The 16,696-nt window shown below is 39.1% G+C and overlaps 1 protein-coding gene across 1 annotated transcript in view; it reads right to left on the bottom strand.

Moving 5' to 3' along the window:
* Window positions 1–16,696, bottom strand: part of LOC118817658 (neuropilin and tolloid-like protein 2) — a 40,819-nt gene that overhangs the window by 9,267 nt on the left and 14,856 nt on the right. The window contains exons 2-7 of the mRNA XM_036584500.1: window positions 13,367–13,423; window positions 12,540–12,680; window positions 8,084–8,332; window positions 6,380–6,427; window positions 4,872–4,999; window positions 3,945–4,173 (exon numbers count right to left, since the gene is read on the bottom strand). Of these exons, the coding sequence (XP_036440393.1) occupies window positions 3,945–4,173; window positions 4,872–4,999; window positions 6,380–6,427; window positions 8,084–8,332; window positions 12,540–12,680; window positions 13,367–13,423 (852 nt within the window). The remainder of the gene's footprint in view (window positions 1–3,944; window positions 4,174–4,871; window positions 5,000–6,379; window positions 6,428–8,083; window positions 8,333–12,539; window positions 12,681–13,366; window positions 13,424–16,696) is intronic.

Genomic DNA, 16,696 nt, shown 5'->3' on the forward strand with positions numbered 1-16,696 from the left:
AAACTTAGTCAGAACTGTTCGCAGTGGTGGTGATAGGAACCAGACGTCCACCTCTAAAAGCTCCCTCACAGAAAGTTACTACATGAAGTGGTTATGAATTCACTGTCTGATACACTGTTTTATGATACTTTTAGGGATGTTTTGGCCTTAAACGTTTTCTCAAAATCCATTCATGGCAGAAGAGAATATGCAGAGTGTTGCAGGGTGAAATAGTCCCCAAAGAAAACAAACAGATTTATCACTGTTTTACCATAATCAGTTTGCCATATAAGCTCAGAAGACTCGTGTAGGTTCACTGGTGGTTTCAGATAGTAAATAAAATGTCTGTATGTGTGCTGTAGTCATGGCGACCCCTGGTTCCTATCACCACCACTGTAAAGACATCAGTATCAGTAAGTTTCTCACTAAGAAATAAAGTATATCTCATTAAACCTCCCTTGAAAAACTTTACATCTCAGCCATTTAACTTTGGAAATAAACCAATCAAATCGATAGAGTTCCTCTGTACAGAGGACCAAGACAAAACCTCAATGTGTCACCAACAAAATACTAGATAAGCTTTGGTTAAACATTAAACATGAACTTTGAGTGTTATCAGCGTTATGGTGTGTACAGCCCAAGCTGAGAGCTGTGTTAGACAAGAGCTGAGCAGTTATAAAACACTGCTTTATTTCTTTGCCTTTAGTGTCCAAACCTGAGCTAAAATTGCAGCGCAGCACTGGAGGCAGCAGCGTATCTTTATTTAATGCCTTTATATTTGCAGTCAGGGCTGGCAGTAGCCGAGCACTCCACCTGCCTGGAGCGCATTAAGGGATGAAATATGAATGAGGTTTCGGACTGGCCTGCTGGCTCCGCCGCTTTTTCAGACTGACTGAGTGCTGGCCATGTCAAAGGTCAGCTTTGGATTAGCCAACACTGTCAAGCCTTCTCCATGCAGTGTCTCCAGCCTGTAGCTAATGCTATACGCAGTAGGGCTATAATGACATATATTTTCACATATGATATGATTTTTGCTTCTGAGGTCAAGATTCGATTCAATTTTCAATATTTTATTTGTTGATTTTAATACAATCATATATGTTCTCCAATAGTATGTTTTCAGTGTCTGCTGTGCTGCCCTTTAACAAAATAAACCCCTATATATAATAACATATTTAAACTCTAGTCTTATAGAATTGATCTTCTTTTTGCTCAGAAAAAGAGCCCAGTCTTCTGAGTGTCCCTAGCATAAGCCCCGCCCACTTTACTCTACATTTGCCTGCATTTGATCACTGATTAATGATTTAAACAGGACCTCCACTAATTTTTCTAAATTTCAGCATGATTAACTAGTTAAGATGTAAGCAGAGTCGTTCAGAGTGGTTTGGTGTGAAACGCTCCATTCTAGAGAAACTTACAGAGTCACAACTGTTTATTATGGTGGTGATAGGAACCAGACTCTAAATGCTACCTCACCTAAAGCCAGTACAAAAAATGGTTATGCATATGTAGCTTTCCAATCAGAGTGTAGTAAGGAATAATAAAAAAAGGAAAAAGAAAACTTATTATCTCAGATTTTCCACTATTTTCCATCATCAACATTCCATATAAACTCAGAAGACTCGTGTAGGTTCACTGGTGGTTCTGGATAGTAAATAAAATGCCTATATTTGTGTTGTAGTCATGGCGACCCCTGGTTCCTATCACCACCACTGTAAAGACATCTGAACCATTTCACACCAAACCACTCTGAATCTCTCTGATTACATCTCAAACACTGAATGATGCAGAAATTGTGAAAAATCACTGGATTTCCTCTTATTTTGCAGGACTGGTATTTCTAACAGTAGAATGCAGTGATAATTTAAAAAAGTATTAATAAAACGTATATATTTGGAAAATTAACATGGAATATACAGAGGGTTCATTTAAACTGTGCAGCAAAAGCTGATTTACTGTACTGCACTGCACACAATTCAGTAATGCACTGAATTAATCTGATTCAAATGCACAACACAAATACATAACGTCAGTTCAATATATAATATATTTCGTTCATCGGTGAACGACGCACAATATGAATCTAATAAATCCACTGCATTACCTTCTAGTCTTTTTCAATATCACTGCTTTTGGACAAGATTAGCTTTAATTAACGATCATTCTTTTCTAAATGGATGATGATTGGCCAAGTTATGCGGATATTAGCATGCAGTGATAATCTAAAGAACCTTTAGCAGTACAGCCCACCATGCAGCAACACCAACGCGCAACACATCTTTAAGTGCATCTATATATCATAAAGATGAATGACAGAACAAAGGCCTAAACATACACACTGAAAAACACACTGAATAAATAAACTGAATACATATTTTATGTGAATCTCAGCACAAACACAAATAGCTGAGAACTGAATCTCATGGCGATGCTGAGTGTGTTGCCAGGTTGAGCTATTAGATGATTCAGATTGAATATCATGTGAAAGTCAAATAAATACTGTACACAATGAATCACGTATGGATCTCGACAGATCAGAGGTATAAAGTAACGGCGTATAATTGTAAGAAAACATAAAAACGGAGTTTGAGAGATTTATACTCTTGATACTAAACAAAAAGTGTTTACAGCTGTATGCAAAAGTCCTGCAGCCCTGATCTAATTCCATGTTGTGTTGATTTTATAAGTGTAAATAAGTTACAGATCCTCTACAGAGACACACTCCTGCACATTTTAATGCACAATTACTGTTTATTTGCTGAATTTAACAGAAGCTGTGCAAAAGCTATGGCACATTTTAAACTCAGCTATAAATATAAACGTTCTACATTAAAGTTAGCAAAAAAAAACAATGTTTTATGTATGATGTGTTCACCTATTTACACTTTAACCAAACTTTTGCTTATGATTGTATTTCCCATTCAAAGTTTGGGAACTTTTTCCAAGTAATATTTTATTTTCATTGTTAAAAGTAATAAAACATACTGTGACAGATATTATTCGGGCATTTTAGCACCAAAACTCAGCTTCAATACTGATATTACGGCTTTTTTTTCCAAACTATTTGTAAAAGCACACACTGTTAATGACGTACGCACTCTTCGTGTACGAAATAAAAACCTCCTGCTGTTTTGTTAACGGAAAAATCTTAATGTTTTGTTTTTTATTGTCTATATTCAGCTACTGTTACTTGTTCCTCCAGTCACATTTATGTAATCAGGGTAGTTTTCAAAAATGATTCTGAATTGAACCAAAATTCTACCAAGAATGATCAAATTTAACAAAACTGGCAATTTTTGAGATTTCTTGATACTAAAGAATTGCTGTGTCTGATCCACTCGTACCAGCGCAACACACACTAACACACCACGTCAGTGTTACTACAGTGCTGAGAATGATCCACCACCCAAATAGTACCTGCTCTGTGAGGGTCCATGGGGGTCCTGACCACTGAAGAACAGGGTAAAAGGGGGCTAACAAAGTATGCAGAGAAACAGATGGACTACAGTCTGTAACTGTAGAACTACAAAGTGCACCTATATAGTAAGTGGAGCTGATAAAATGGACAATGAGCGTAGAAACAAGGAGGTGGTCAGAATGTTTTGCCTGATCAGAGTGTGTAATATATATATATATATATATATATATATATATATATATATATATATATATATATATATATATAGGGTGGAATGGTCATGTAAAAATGAATTATGAGGAAAAAAAAAATCCCAGAAAAATGTAGGAAATGGCCACTTTAATGGACCCAGTGGATCTGAAGCTTGTATGTGTTCCTGCATGTTGTATGTTTTTGAGTTTAAATGTATGCTTTGTGTTGATTTATTTATTTTATTTATTTTGTGCAGCCTGGTGAAGCTGAAGACTCAGACATGGGTAATAAAGCTGTGCTCTGTTCTGATGTTCATTATTCTTTGTTTTAACTATAACGAGTGACTGTTACTCACGGTCCACGAAGGAGGTGAAGAGCATGCGGAAGCGGCTGAGCCGGCTGGTTTCGTCGGCCCACATGCGGACCACGCCCACGCCGGTCTCCAGCATGACATCGTTGGCCACGGTGCTGCAGAACTTGGCCTTCAGGTTCTCGATGGCGCTGCTGCCGTCATAAACGGCAACAAAGTTCCTCTTGCACTCGTTTGAGTTCTCCATCTGGTACTCCAGGAAGCGCAGGTATATCTGCAGACGTGAAAATAACAGCCTAAGGTGAGCAAGCAATGCAGATCGTCCTGCGGAACGGCGGGTCGCATTTCAAAATACGAGGTGCGAGGAACTTTCGAGGGATGATTTATTGCCTGAGAAACATGAGCCGCTTTGAGGTCATCTCTGACGCAGGCTGCGCTGAACTCTAAGAAATACATAATCAGTGATGCTTTAGGCAGAAAAAACCTGGCAAAACCCTCGTGAGAATTCATACTGCATATTTTATGACACAGAGAGATGCAGGTGAATCCTAGCCTAAGAAGTGAAATCACAGATTCTGTCTGGCTGTGCTTCTACATGTTGTCTCTTTGGGAATGTTTTTTCTGACGTGTTTTTGGAGCACGTCCTCGTCTCGCTGGTCTGTGTGTGTGTGTGTGTGTGTGTGTGTGTGTGAGTGTGTAATCCCCGAGCAATCTTACATAACCCACAACACCCCCCAGTCTTATTCCTTCTGGTGCTGATTCTGCTCTTCAGCTATTTCTGCATCATTGGCCTAATACCTGCTACGGCTGCACTGCTAATTTCGGCTCCCCTTCAAAAGTTTCTTCAGACAGGGTCAGGGGGTCCTGCCGGTCCCCTGAGGGCTAATCAAGGCCAGATCTCGAGTGGTCGGGGATGTGTCTAAGCAGAAAAGAGCTGGTCAGCTGGTGTCAGGTGGATGTGGAGAAGGTCACCTTGGAATGAGGAGGCGCTCGGATCGTCCAGATGCAGTCCAGAGCTTCTCCGACTTTAACCTTCTCCTCCTCGTCCACCTGGCTGGAACGCACGAAGCCGTCTGAGCCGCTGACCTCAAATTGGCAGTCTGATTAACAGGAATGGACAGAGAGAGAGGATGAAAAGCCTTAGCTGGAGGATCTACAGACTCTAATAAACAGTCAAGTATCTACAGTCAAAATGGCCATTAAGTACAAATTATTTATATTTCAGAATCAGGACAAAATCAGAAAACAACCCCAGCAACTAAATATCTAAATATATATTTCTTTTTTCAGTGGTCAGTGAGTCTCTCTTTCCCTTTATTCCAGCTTCCTTTCTTTTCAGGAGCCTCACTTTCAGTTTCTCTAAGAATCTGCAGACACACCTCCAAAGTTCAGTCTTAGAAGCTGGTTGATCATTTTCTGAAGTAATCAAGTCGTCTTCTCACAGTGGAAGGATGGACAGAAACACCTGTGGATGTTTTCAGATCTGAAGCAGTTTGATTTTCTCCTCTCTCTCTCAAAGATGAAAGCTTTAAGTGCTGTTTATCTGATGGGGGCAGTTTTGGGGTCGACCAGCTCTTCCAGGTGGTTGTTAGGAGCCACATTTTCTCTGTAGATTTTAATCAGTTTTTGAACTTATATCTAATTTCCTCAGAAATAATGGCCATTTTGTCTGTGAAATTAAAGTAAAATACCTATATATAAAAATACATCCGATATATATATCTCAAAACCTTGTACCTTCAAAATAGAAACTTTACAGGAGAAGCAAAAAATATACTTTACTTTTAATGTAAGTCAATGGAACCGGAGTTTCTCCCACGTCATTTCTTTCAGTCCATTGATCATGAAATTTACACACAACGTAAAGGACAACAGGCATTTTCAATTATGTCAAAAACTGAAAAAATGATGAAAATGGAGATACAAGGTTTTGTTCCGACAGCAGTGATATGCAAGTACCTTTATATAATAATATACCCCATATATATATATATATATATACTATATCTATATATAATATATATATATATATATATATATATACTATATATATATACACACACATACACCACCTAATCCTAAACCTAGCCCCAATCCAAAAACCAAAAACAGGACATTTTCATCCTAAAAACGTTCAAAAACAAACTCACATACACACAAACTAAAGATCTGTGATACAAAGTGAAAAGGGGCAGAAAGAGAGAATTACAGTGGAAGGAGAAGAGCAGAGAGAGAATCAGGCAGAAATGGAAGTTGAAGATTGGATGAGATGAAGAGAAATGGTGGAAAAATCGAGGGTGGCAAAAAAACAAGGTGGTCAGAGACACAAAATCAGATACACAATGATAGGTAAGAGGATGGCAGCAGATAGAGGCAGGAGTGGAGGAGCGTCAGTGAAAGATAGCCGGCAGTCAGCCTCACACAACAAAAGACTCTTCAAACGGAATTGAACGGCGCAGCGAAAGGATGGAGGAGCGTACCTGGGATTGGATTCAGGAGTCCGCCCACGTGCAGCTTAAAATCTGGGTCTGAAATGATAACACGCACGCTGCATTACTTAGATATCACAGCCTTGAGACGGCCGATAAAATCCTGTTTGAAAGAGCCGCAGGAAAATCTGCTCGCTTGATCTAATGTGCTGCGTTTAGTGTTTGTCTTATTTGACCTGTTTAACACGCAGAATGCTGAAATTGCCCGTGACCGCAGCAAAAGATCCAGAAGCACTGCAGAGACTGGGCTGATTTAACACACCTGATTGGACTTATCAGCTAATTAGAGCAGGATAAACACTGAAGCCTGCAGTGCGGAGAACATTAAGGACCTGGATTTAACAAGCCTGATTTCAGAATTAAGCTAAAGAGGCAGCACAGTGCACTATATCACACTTACAAAAGATGGTTCTTCATTAAAGGGTTCTTTGCATCGTGAACGGTCCTACAGGTTGATGAAGAATGTGCTGTAGAACCTTTTTTCAAAATGGTTCTATGTAGCACCCAAAGGTTTCTTTATTTTTACAAGCTTGACACTGTAAGAACTCTTTTTGGTGCTATATAGAACCCTTTTCAAAAAGCTTCTATTTAGAACCATCTACAGTACATTCTGAAGAACCTTTTCATGATACACAGAACTCTTTAATCACGCAAAGGGTTCTTTGAGTGTTTATGGTTCTATATAGAACCATTTCTTTACTAAAGAACCCTGGACGAATCGTCACTTACTGCAGATTTGCAGTAAAAAGTGCTGCAGTCTAGTGAAAAAGCAAATTACATACATACATCATCTAAACCGCTTATCCTTCTGGGTCGTGGTGGGGTGCTGGAGCCTATCCCAGCTGTCATTGGGCGGAAGGCAGGATACACCCTGGACAGGTTGCCAGTCCATCACAGGGCAGACAGACAGACATACACAGTCGCACACTCACACCTAGGGGCAATTCAGCATGTCCAATTGGCCTGACTGCATGTTTTTGGACTGTGGGAGGAAACCGGAGTACCCGGAGGAAACCCACGCAGACACGGGGAGAACAGGCAAACTCCACACAGAAATGACCCTGGTCACCCGGCCGGATCGAACCCAGGTCCTTCTTGCTGTCAGGCGACAGCGCTACCCACTGCTCCACCGTGCCGCCCAAAATCAAATTATCACACTCTTTATCTCAAATGTAATATGTTCTTCCACATACTGCATGCAATTACACATTTCCACCAGAGAGGTCTCCAAATACCATTCACAACTTTACATAGCTTTAGCAATCTCTAATAGACTTGCTTACGTGGTTTCTGTCACTGTAGACATACTGTTATCTATAAACACGGACATGTGCTAAAAACAATAAAAAAGCATATTGAAGCTCAACTTTCATCTCTACTTTTGTCCATTTTTCTGTAAGCCTTGTGGCTCCGGCTCAGAACTAAAGAAGGAAACTTTGGACACCAAACACATTTTGGCTAGTCGACTGCACCCGGGTTAAGAGAACAGGAGGGACTGTTGTATGAATTGATATGTTTTTTTTCCAAACTATCACTCCAATAAAGTATTCAGTGCCTTTTAAATGAAGACGTTCAGTAGTTAAAGCACTCTGCCACCTCTTTAGCTCAACATTTGAATCGCAGGTGTTTTCACAGAACCATCACCAAAACAAGCCCAAATGTAGCAGATAGTGCTGATTTCTCTCTCTGGCTTACCTGCAATGTAGGTGTATTTGACGCGGAACCCCAGGCCCTCCAGCTCCTCATCGGTGGTGAATTTAATCCACATGAAGCGGCCAGTGGAGGTGACCACACCGGGGCTTTTGGGCCCACAGTAGCGGTCGATGAGCGGAGAGAAGCCGAAGGGGCCATCCCTTATCTCCAGGTGATCAAAGCGGCACTCGAACGAGGGCTCGATGTAGTAGTTTTTGTCAAAGACCAGCTGGATTCTCTGGCGAGGGAGCGCTGTGGGCAGCAGGGGAAAAGCATTTAATTATTGTTCTAGAATTTTTAGTGAATTTTACCCAATTTTCTCAGCAATTTAGTTGCTCCACTGGTCAGCCAGGTCTTCTCCAATCTCTTGGTCACATGACGGTACCAAGCTGTGAGGGTGAAGGCTAGCACACGCTTCCTCCGAGACACGTGCAGCACCACCACATCTTTTCAAACTGCTGCTAACGCAACATCATTCAACAGCTCAACAGGCAACAGAAATGCTCCAGAAAAGGAATTAAAACTGAGGAGCATCATTTCCTTCTCATGTAAAGTTACCATCCTGGAGACTGTAGTTGAATAAGAACCTTGTTACAACAGTAACGATTTGTTATTTGATGAAAGCGTGGGAAGTCGTACTTAGGCAGCATCCCACAGCTGCACAGCACAGCATGGGGGGGCTTAACCTCTACTGCTGGAAGCCATCATCTTCACATCATGATAAAGCACCCTGCAGGAGACTGAGGGGGTGCAGCAATATAATAATAATAATCTGTTCAAACCCCTGCCCACACATATACAAATGTAATATTTCTAAAGATGATCTAGTCGGGGCAAATTCTGGTGTTGTATTCCAATAAAGCAAGAAAATAACCCCAGCGTCCACTTTATTAGAAACGCCTACCTATTTCAGCTCTCTGGCCACTTTATTAGAAACACTTGCTTTATAGCTCCACTGTATTGGTGTACATGAACAGACTGTAGTCCATCTGTGCTGCTTATCAGCCCCCTCTTCCCCACTCATCATTGGTCAGTTTCTGACCACAAGACCAGATACTATCTGATACTATCTGAGTATCTGAGCATTTCAGCACAGCAGTGACGCTGACATGGTAGTGCAAGTGCCCACCACCCAAAAATGACCAGACAAGAGCCGCTCTGTGTCCAAAAAACTGGCTATTGATGAAGGGCTAGAGCAGGGGTCGGCACCCCAAATGTAAAGAAGAGCCATTTTGTCCTTTTAACAAAAATCAAACCACCTTTACCATCTTGGCTGTAAATATGTCTCAGTATGTGCAGATGTGCAAGTATAGGCTGTTTATATTGTATATATAAACAAAAAATATGGACTTACTTTGCTCTGCTTTAAGCTTTAGCTCAGATATAGCTGCTTTTCTCACATCTCCAGCAGGAAACTTTTCCGCAAAAATAGAATATTTTCTCGTAAAATGTCTCTCAATGTTTGACTTTTTACGAGGCTGAAGTCAGTTTCTCATTCGCCAGCTTCTTGTTTGAATTTTCCTATTCCACCTTAAATGGCGAGGAGTCAGAATGTAGCTGCTGCACCATTTAAGGTGGAACGGGAAAATTCGATCATGAAGCTGGTGAATGAGAAGCGACTTCAGCCTCGCGACTTTTTAATGTTTGTCAGTTTCTCACTGCAGATTAAACGTATCAGGAAACCAGCTGGAGTGATTATAAACACAAATAAGTCCATTCATCTCTAAATTATCGATGTTCGTCTTAAATCTCTCTCTTTGCCGTTTCGTTAGCTGCTAGCTAGGCGAGACTGTTGTCTGTGTTGCTATGGTGACCAGCAGTCTGTGCTGATCTTCAGGGTTAAAGGGTGAATCAGCAGTTCTACATTAACTCCAGAGTTTAAGACCATTTATTGTTAAACTGTGTTGAATGATCAGCAGAGCTTTATTTTACTGTAAAGGAGGATTATTTTATTATTACCTACAGATCTGATTCAGCTGTGGAGCCACAACAGGGCAGTAAAAGAGCCTCATGTGGCTCCGGAGCTGCATGTTGCCAACCCCTGGGCTAGATGAGCTACAGTCTCTTACTGTACACCAGCAAGGTGGAGCAAATGACTATATATAATAAAGTGGCCCGGGAATACACATAGCCAAGAAATTATCACTCAGACAAGCCCCATTACAGAACCAGCTAAACAAACACTGACTTTACTGTAATCACAAACAACACTGCTTTATAGAGCTTCATTAACTCCACATATTTCACTATATCTTAATATAAAATACAAATTAAAGCCACTTTACAACATAATACATTCTAAAAGGATTAAAAAATATTCACAGTCTCATTTGGAGCATTTAATATTTGAACTGTCTTCATTATAACATGAGCTGATTTGCATAATTAGGAGCTATAAAAATGTGAACTGACGTCTTACTTGGAGGAAGATAACAGCTCGTGATCTACAGCCTGCATTCTTTTTAAAGATATACCATAGACAGCACGAGAATCTGAAACATGCACTTCACAAAGGATTCAAGCCACTGATTCCTGTTAAAGCATCTAAGCAGTATAAATATTTTAAATAAAATGAAGATCTTACAGATTCTTAATCACAAACACAATTCCTCAAATATGGATCACGTTTTTAAACCTAATACATTTTTTCAGTCTACAAAACAAGACTATAAATGACTCAAAAAATATGCACAAGTTCCAAAGTAACAACAGATATATTATGCACCACTTGGTACTCGGTACGTCTCAAATGTATAATGTATGACTGCTGTATCGGACTCACAGCTGCTAGGCTCTAGCTTTCCTGCAGGGGGCACTCTTGCGTATCTAATCTGTACTTGGCATCGTGCCGTGCTGAGGCACAGCTGAAAAGAGCTTTGTGGAACATAACATAATATCTATTGCAAGGACATGATTTAGAGCAGCAGAGAAGAGGCTCTGAAGTACCGTACAGTCTAAAAAAACAACATTAGTGAGCTTTGCTGGAGAGAAAGCCGGACCCAAGAGGCACCTTGTGAGACGGCGCTTTATTAATGATGTTGTTGGTATTTACTCGAGGTCAGCATCAATCACGGCGGCATTAATAACTCCTTGTCAGTGTGACAGCAGACAGCAGAGCAATCACTAGCTATTGGGCTAATGTTCTCTCCCCATTAGCACTTCGGGTTTGTCCTTAGAGATGCTTTCCACCTTCGAGGACACAGATACACTCGAGAGCGGCTCTGTGGTCAGAAACTGGCCACTGATGAAGGGCCTGAGGATGGCTAACACAAACTGCGCATCAACAGATGAGCTACAGTCTCTATCTGTACACCAGCAAGGTGGCGCAAATGGTTATACATTGAGAAAGGGAGGGGTTTCCAATAAAGTGGCCAGGGAGTACACATAGCCAAGAAATGATCACTTTATTAGACAAGCCCCATTACAGAACCAGCTAAACAAACACTGACATTACTGTAATCACAAACAACACTGCTTTATAGGGCTTCATTAACTCCACGTATTTCACTGTATCTTAATATAAAATACAAATTAACAAGCCGGGACAGATTACTGACCAGGGCCCCTCAAGCCCCCAGGACTGACTGGGGTCTTTAGGGACCCCTGAGTTGCACGGGACAATCAACTGCTGATGTAAACATTAAATGAACATGTAACCCTTGAATGTGCACTAATGAGAAATGAAATAAATGAGTTCATGTTATTAGTTGCTGTTTTAGTGGATATATCTGTGTTAAGAGGCGATGATGTATTACATACACTGACCGGCCACCTCCTTGTTTTTTCAAACTCACTGTCCATTTTATCAGCTCCACTGACCATTTAGTTTCACTCTGTAGTTCTACAGATACAGACTGTAGTCCATCTGTTTCTCTGCATACTTTGTCACCCTGTTCTTCAGTGGTCAGGACCCCCATGGACCCTCACAGAGCAGGTGCTATTTGGGTGATGGATCATTCTCAGCACTGCAGTGGTGGTGGTGTGTTGGTGTGTGTTGCACTGGTGCGAGTGGATCAGACACAGCAGTGCTGCTGGAGTGTTTAAACACTGTGTCCACTCACTGTCCACCCTATTAGACACTCCTACCTTGTCAGTCCACCTTGTAGATGTAAAGTCAGAGACGATAGCTCATCTGCTGCTGCACAGTTTGTGTTGGTCCTCTAGTCCTTCATCAGTGGTCACAGGAGGCTGCCCACAGGACGCGGTTGGCTGGATATTTTTGGTTGGTGGACTATTCTCAGTCCAGCAGTGACACTGAGGTGTTTAAAAACTCCAGCAGCACTGCTGTGTCTGATCCACTCAGACCAGCGCAACACACACTAACACACCACCACCACTTTTCCAGATTAATCAATTAATCAGAGTCATAATGTATAAAGTTAATCAATTACAGGAAGCCCTACTTGTGACACATTTTAGAGTTGGCTTTAATCTGGACTGCACTGGTGTTTCTACCCACCTTCGAGGACATAGATGCACTCCTTGTTGGGGGGGTAGGTGTTGGGGTAGTTGGGGGACATGAATTGGCCTCCACTGATGGTTTTGGTCCAAACGCCACATTGGTCATTCCTGGACGGAGGTCCACCTTCATTCTGAGTCTCTGTAAGTGAAGACGTGCTTTGAAAAACGATCTCTTTGGCAAATGAATGAATCTAAAATGTAGTTAATATGTGTAATAATTTTATTGTGATAGTGTTTTAGGAATGTTATGAAATTATTCAACCTATTTCTGGACATATTTACTTATTTTAGGTCATTTTAAGTAGTGAATTTATCCTCCTTTGGCAGACAAGTTCATGTAACATTCCTAAGACAATCTTATAATGAGAAATATTTGATAAATTATCTACATTTAACCTCATTTCACGTTAATGTTTTTGCAGTATGATGCATTGACTTGAGAAGGTAAACAGCTGAAGGCTCTGGAAGAAACTTTCTCACTGACACATTAGAAAGAAAAAGCCCGTTATTTTACAACAATCCTGCAGGAGGCTCTCATGTTTCCGACTGCTTGAGAGACATTTTAGGCTGGATATTTTTCAAAGGAATCAAAAAACAGGGATAATGACCAGAGTATGTAACCATTACGCCGTAATTTTGCTATCAATCCGCAGGACGCATGATTAGATGCCGCTATTTCTCCCATAATGGCTGAACGCCTGCTAACCTCTCTAAGAGCATCTCAGAAAAGCCTTTTCATCTCATTGTCCAAACGTCCAGAGCATCTTCTTACTTAGGACGAGTTTCACAGACCCAAAATGAAAAATTCTGGGAAGCGTAACTTACCTCTGATTCTTTGTGCCAGAGCAAAGCCCTCTTCTACCACAATCAGAAGAATCCAGGCTGGAAGAGAAAGAAAGGCCATAAAAGAACAAGGCATTCAAACATTAAACTAAAACGTTTTTATACATTGAAAAGAAAAAAAAAAATCATAAAATCTACATAATTGATCTGCATAAACAGTAAAACACACTGACATCATCCAAAACAACCAACCAAAGAAGCAAACAAATGAAAAACAAATAAATAATAAAATTATCTTTCACCTGATATGATGTCATTGTTTTGTAGAAAATAGAAGAAAATCGTAGGTATAAAAGTAAACACATTATTTCTACAGTGCAGCTTCCTTTGACATTTAATTTAATCGCATAAATTAAACTGTAAAAAAATATTGATAAAAGTCTGAGAGATACATTTCTTAAATGTAAAAGATGTAAAAAAAAATTTTTAAAGTACAATTTAATCATGATTAATTGCAATTTTTGTGCAATTAATCGCAATTAATCATAAACATTTGTCCCTAAAGAAAGATTGTTTTCCATTTATAAATGTGTGTATTTTGTTACAGCTACACGAGTCGACAAAATAAACTTCATCAGCTGTATTTATATTTTTTAATACTTGAATATCATTAATTTCATCAGGTGAACCTGAACATGAAAATTTCAATTCAATTTCAAAACGATTTCCAGAGTGAACACAGATTCCATTTTCATCACTGACATCCAGTGAGAGCAACAGTGTCTGCATGTTCCAATATATACATCATACATACGTGTGTATATCATACATATCATATACAGTCAATGACTGTATATATCAAAAATATCATATATAGTAAATGAGTGCATATATCATATATATCTTATACACGGTCAATGAATGTATATATCATATGTCATATACAGTCAATGAGTGTATATATCATATATATCTTATACATGGTCAATGAATGTATATATCATATGTCATATACAGTCAATGAGTGTATATATCATATATATATCATACATATGGTCAATGAGTGTTTATATATCATATATATCTTATATACGGTCAATGAATGTATATATCATATGTCATATATACAGTCAATGAGTTTATATATCATGTATATCATACATATGGTCAATAAGTGTATACATCATATGAATCATATAAAGTCAATAAGTGTATATATTATATGTATGTCTTATATACAGTCAGTGGTTCAGCTCCTCCATGCTCATTCATTCAGCTAGTGGATTCTTGCTACAGTGGAGGATCTCGAGCTCCACCAAGGTGCTGCTTTTGTTGGTTTGCTGCTCATTGATTAATCCATATTTCTCCTACAAGCACAGGTCCAGTCTGCTGAAGGTGCTGAAGGTCTCGCTTTAAAAGACATTTTGAAGCTGTATTTGAATGCAAGAGCAACATACAGCGCTGCAGTTGGGCTTTAGCTTGCACTAGTACGGACAGGTCAAAGGTCAAACTAGGAAAATGTATTATAATAGTGTTAAAAAAATGAGTGGCATTAATAATTGTATGCATTTTTGCAACACTGCATTGAGGTTTCTTCTGAAGCACTTGCGGTAAATATGGTTTTATTACAAAAACATCAAATGTTAAACTGTATTAACATCATTTACCTTCATAAATGAAACTGTGAAGCGTTTCATAGTGATATCACGTCAAGAAACTACATTCACCAGATTCCACCATCACTTCTACACCGTACTCTACTACATGAGATGAAGTTGAACATGATTTAATTGCATAAATGGATCACATTATGGTGATTCGGGCCAAATCTATTGGTTTAAATCACTGGTCCTGTTGAGCTCCATACCGTCCCTAATGGAGATCAATGATAGCTCTGCGCGTTCTCCACCACCGCGAAGCTCCATAATCTCAAGAGCGTCCTGCCTGCGTCTGCATTGATCTATTCTGTGGAGACAGAGGCCAGGGGCATTGTGGGTACAGAAGCATATGAGCACATTGATCACAGGCGCTCCTATTACTGTGCTGGCACGGTGCCTTTGACCATTGAAGAAGCTGTTAGGTGGATCGAACAACTTAAACTCAATGTTCCATGTCATGGAAGATATGGTTCTGACTCTATTAATAGATTATACATGTCAATTAGACCCCTCATTCCAATTAGACCCCCCAGTTAACCCTTTAAAGGGCCAGGAGCTGCCATTCCTCACTCCTATCACCTAAGAATGCATGGTTACTGAATAGTAAGCCTTAGGATGAAATATGCCTGTTATTAATATTACCTTTCAGTAAGCTTTCCTTTTCTATCAATGCTTAATCATTTTGTCACTGCCATAAAAAGCTTTATAATCCCATTGTTGGTTTTATGCTATTGTTTACAACATTTGGCTTCCCTTTACATCATGTAAACATTTCCTGATTGATGGATCAACATAATTTCAAAAATCTGCAATCCTTTGTTAAAGCTATAAAATAATAGTAAGATATTAATTATGCTTATTAGACAGCATATTCAAATTAAACCCCAGCCCAAAATCAATTAACTTTACACTATCTTTAAAAAGTTCGTATAACATGAAACCAATTTGCATAAAATGATTCTAATGTGTTATTAATGAGCAGCTTTCAAATCATGAGTAGGACACAAAGAAGCCTTAAAACGTTAGACGTGTCCAGAATGATGAGCTTTAGAAGATTTTAATGAATGGGAAATAATGTAGTTCTAATAACATTAACATCCATAATTCATCCAACATTCCATATTTCTAAAGTGGAGATCTTAAGGCAAAACAAATTATTAGGGCTGCACCTACTGATTATAATTGTAATTAAGTAATCTAGAGTAATTATTTTGATTATTTTAATATGTTTTTTTTATAATTATTATTTTGAGTAATTATTTTGACAATTAAGCAAGTAATCATATAGATATAATTTGCATTACATTTGTAAGCACAAACATGCATTTGTGAGATCCTGCTGGTGTGGGTTTCCTCTCGTTCAGTGATGAACACATAAGCGAGTACTTATAGCTCCCCCTGTGGAGAACGTTCAGACTGCTGAACATGGCTTTATTGTGACCAGCGTATATCCTGTTTATCAGTCATATTGCAAAATAATCACTACGCTGTACATTTTAATTGGTTATTTAACTGAGTAATCTTGTCAGCCCTAAAAATGACTGTAAATAGACAATTACAGTACATTGTTTATCATTTATTAGCTTCTTGTTCATTTACTTCTCAGAATATTGAATATAAACGTCTAAAAATACCTTTTGCTAATTATTTTCAAATTATGATTGCATGTAAAAAAAACAAAGTCTGTTAATATTGCTATTAATTCAGAACTTTT

This window comes from Colossoma macropomum, unplaced genomic scaffold, assembly GCF_904425465.1.
Source record: "Colossoma macropomum unplaced genomic scaffold, Colossoma_macropomum, whole genome shotgun sequence".
NCBI classification, from domain to species: domain Eukaryota; kingdom Metazoa; phylum Chordata; class Actinopteri; order Characiformes; family Serrasalmidae; genus Colossoma; species Colossoma macropomum.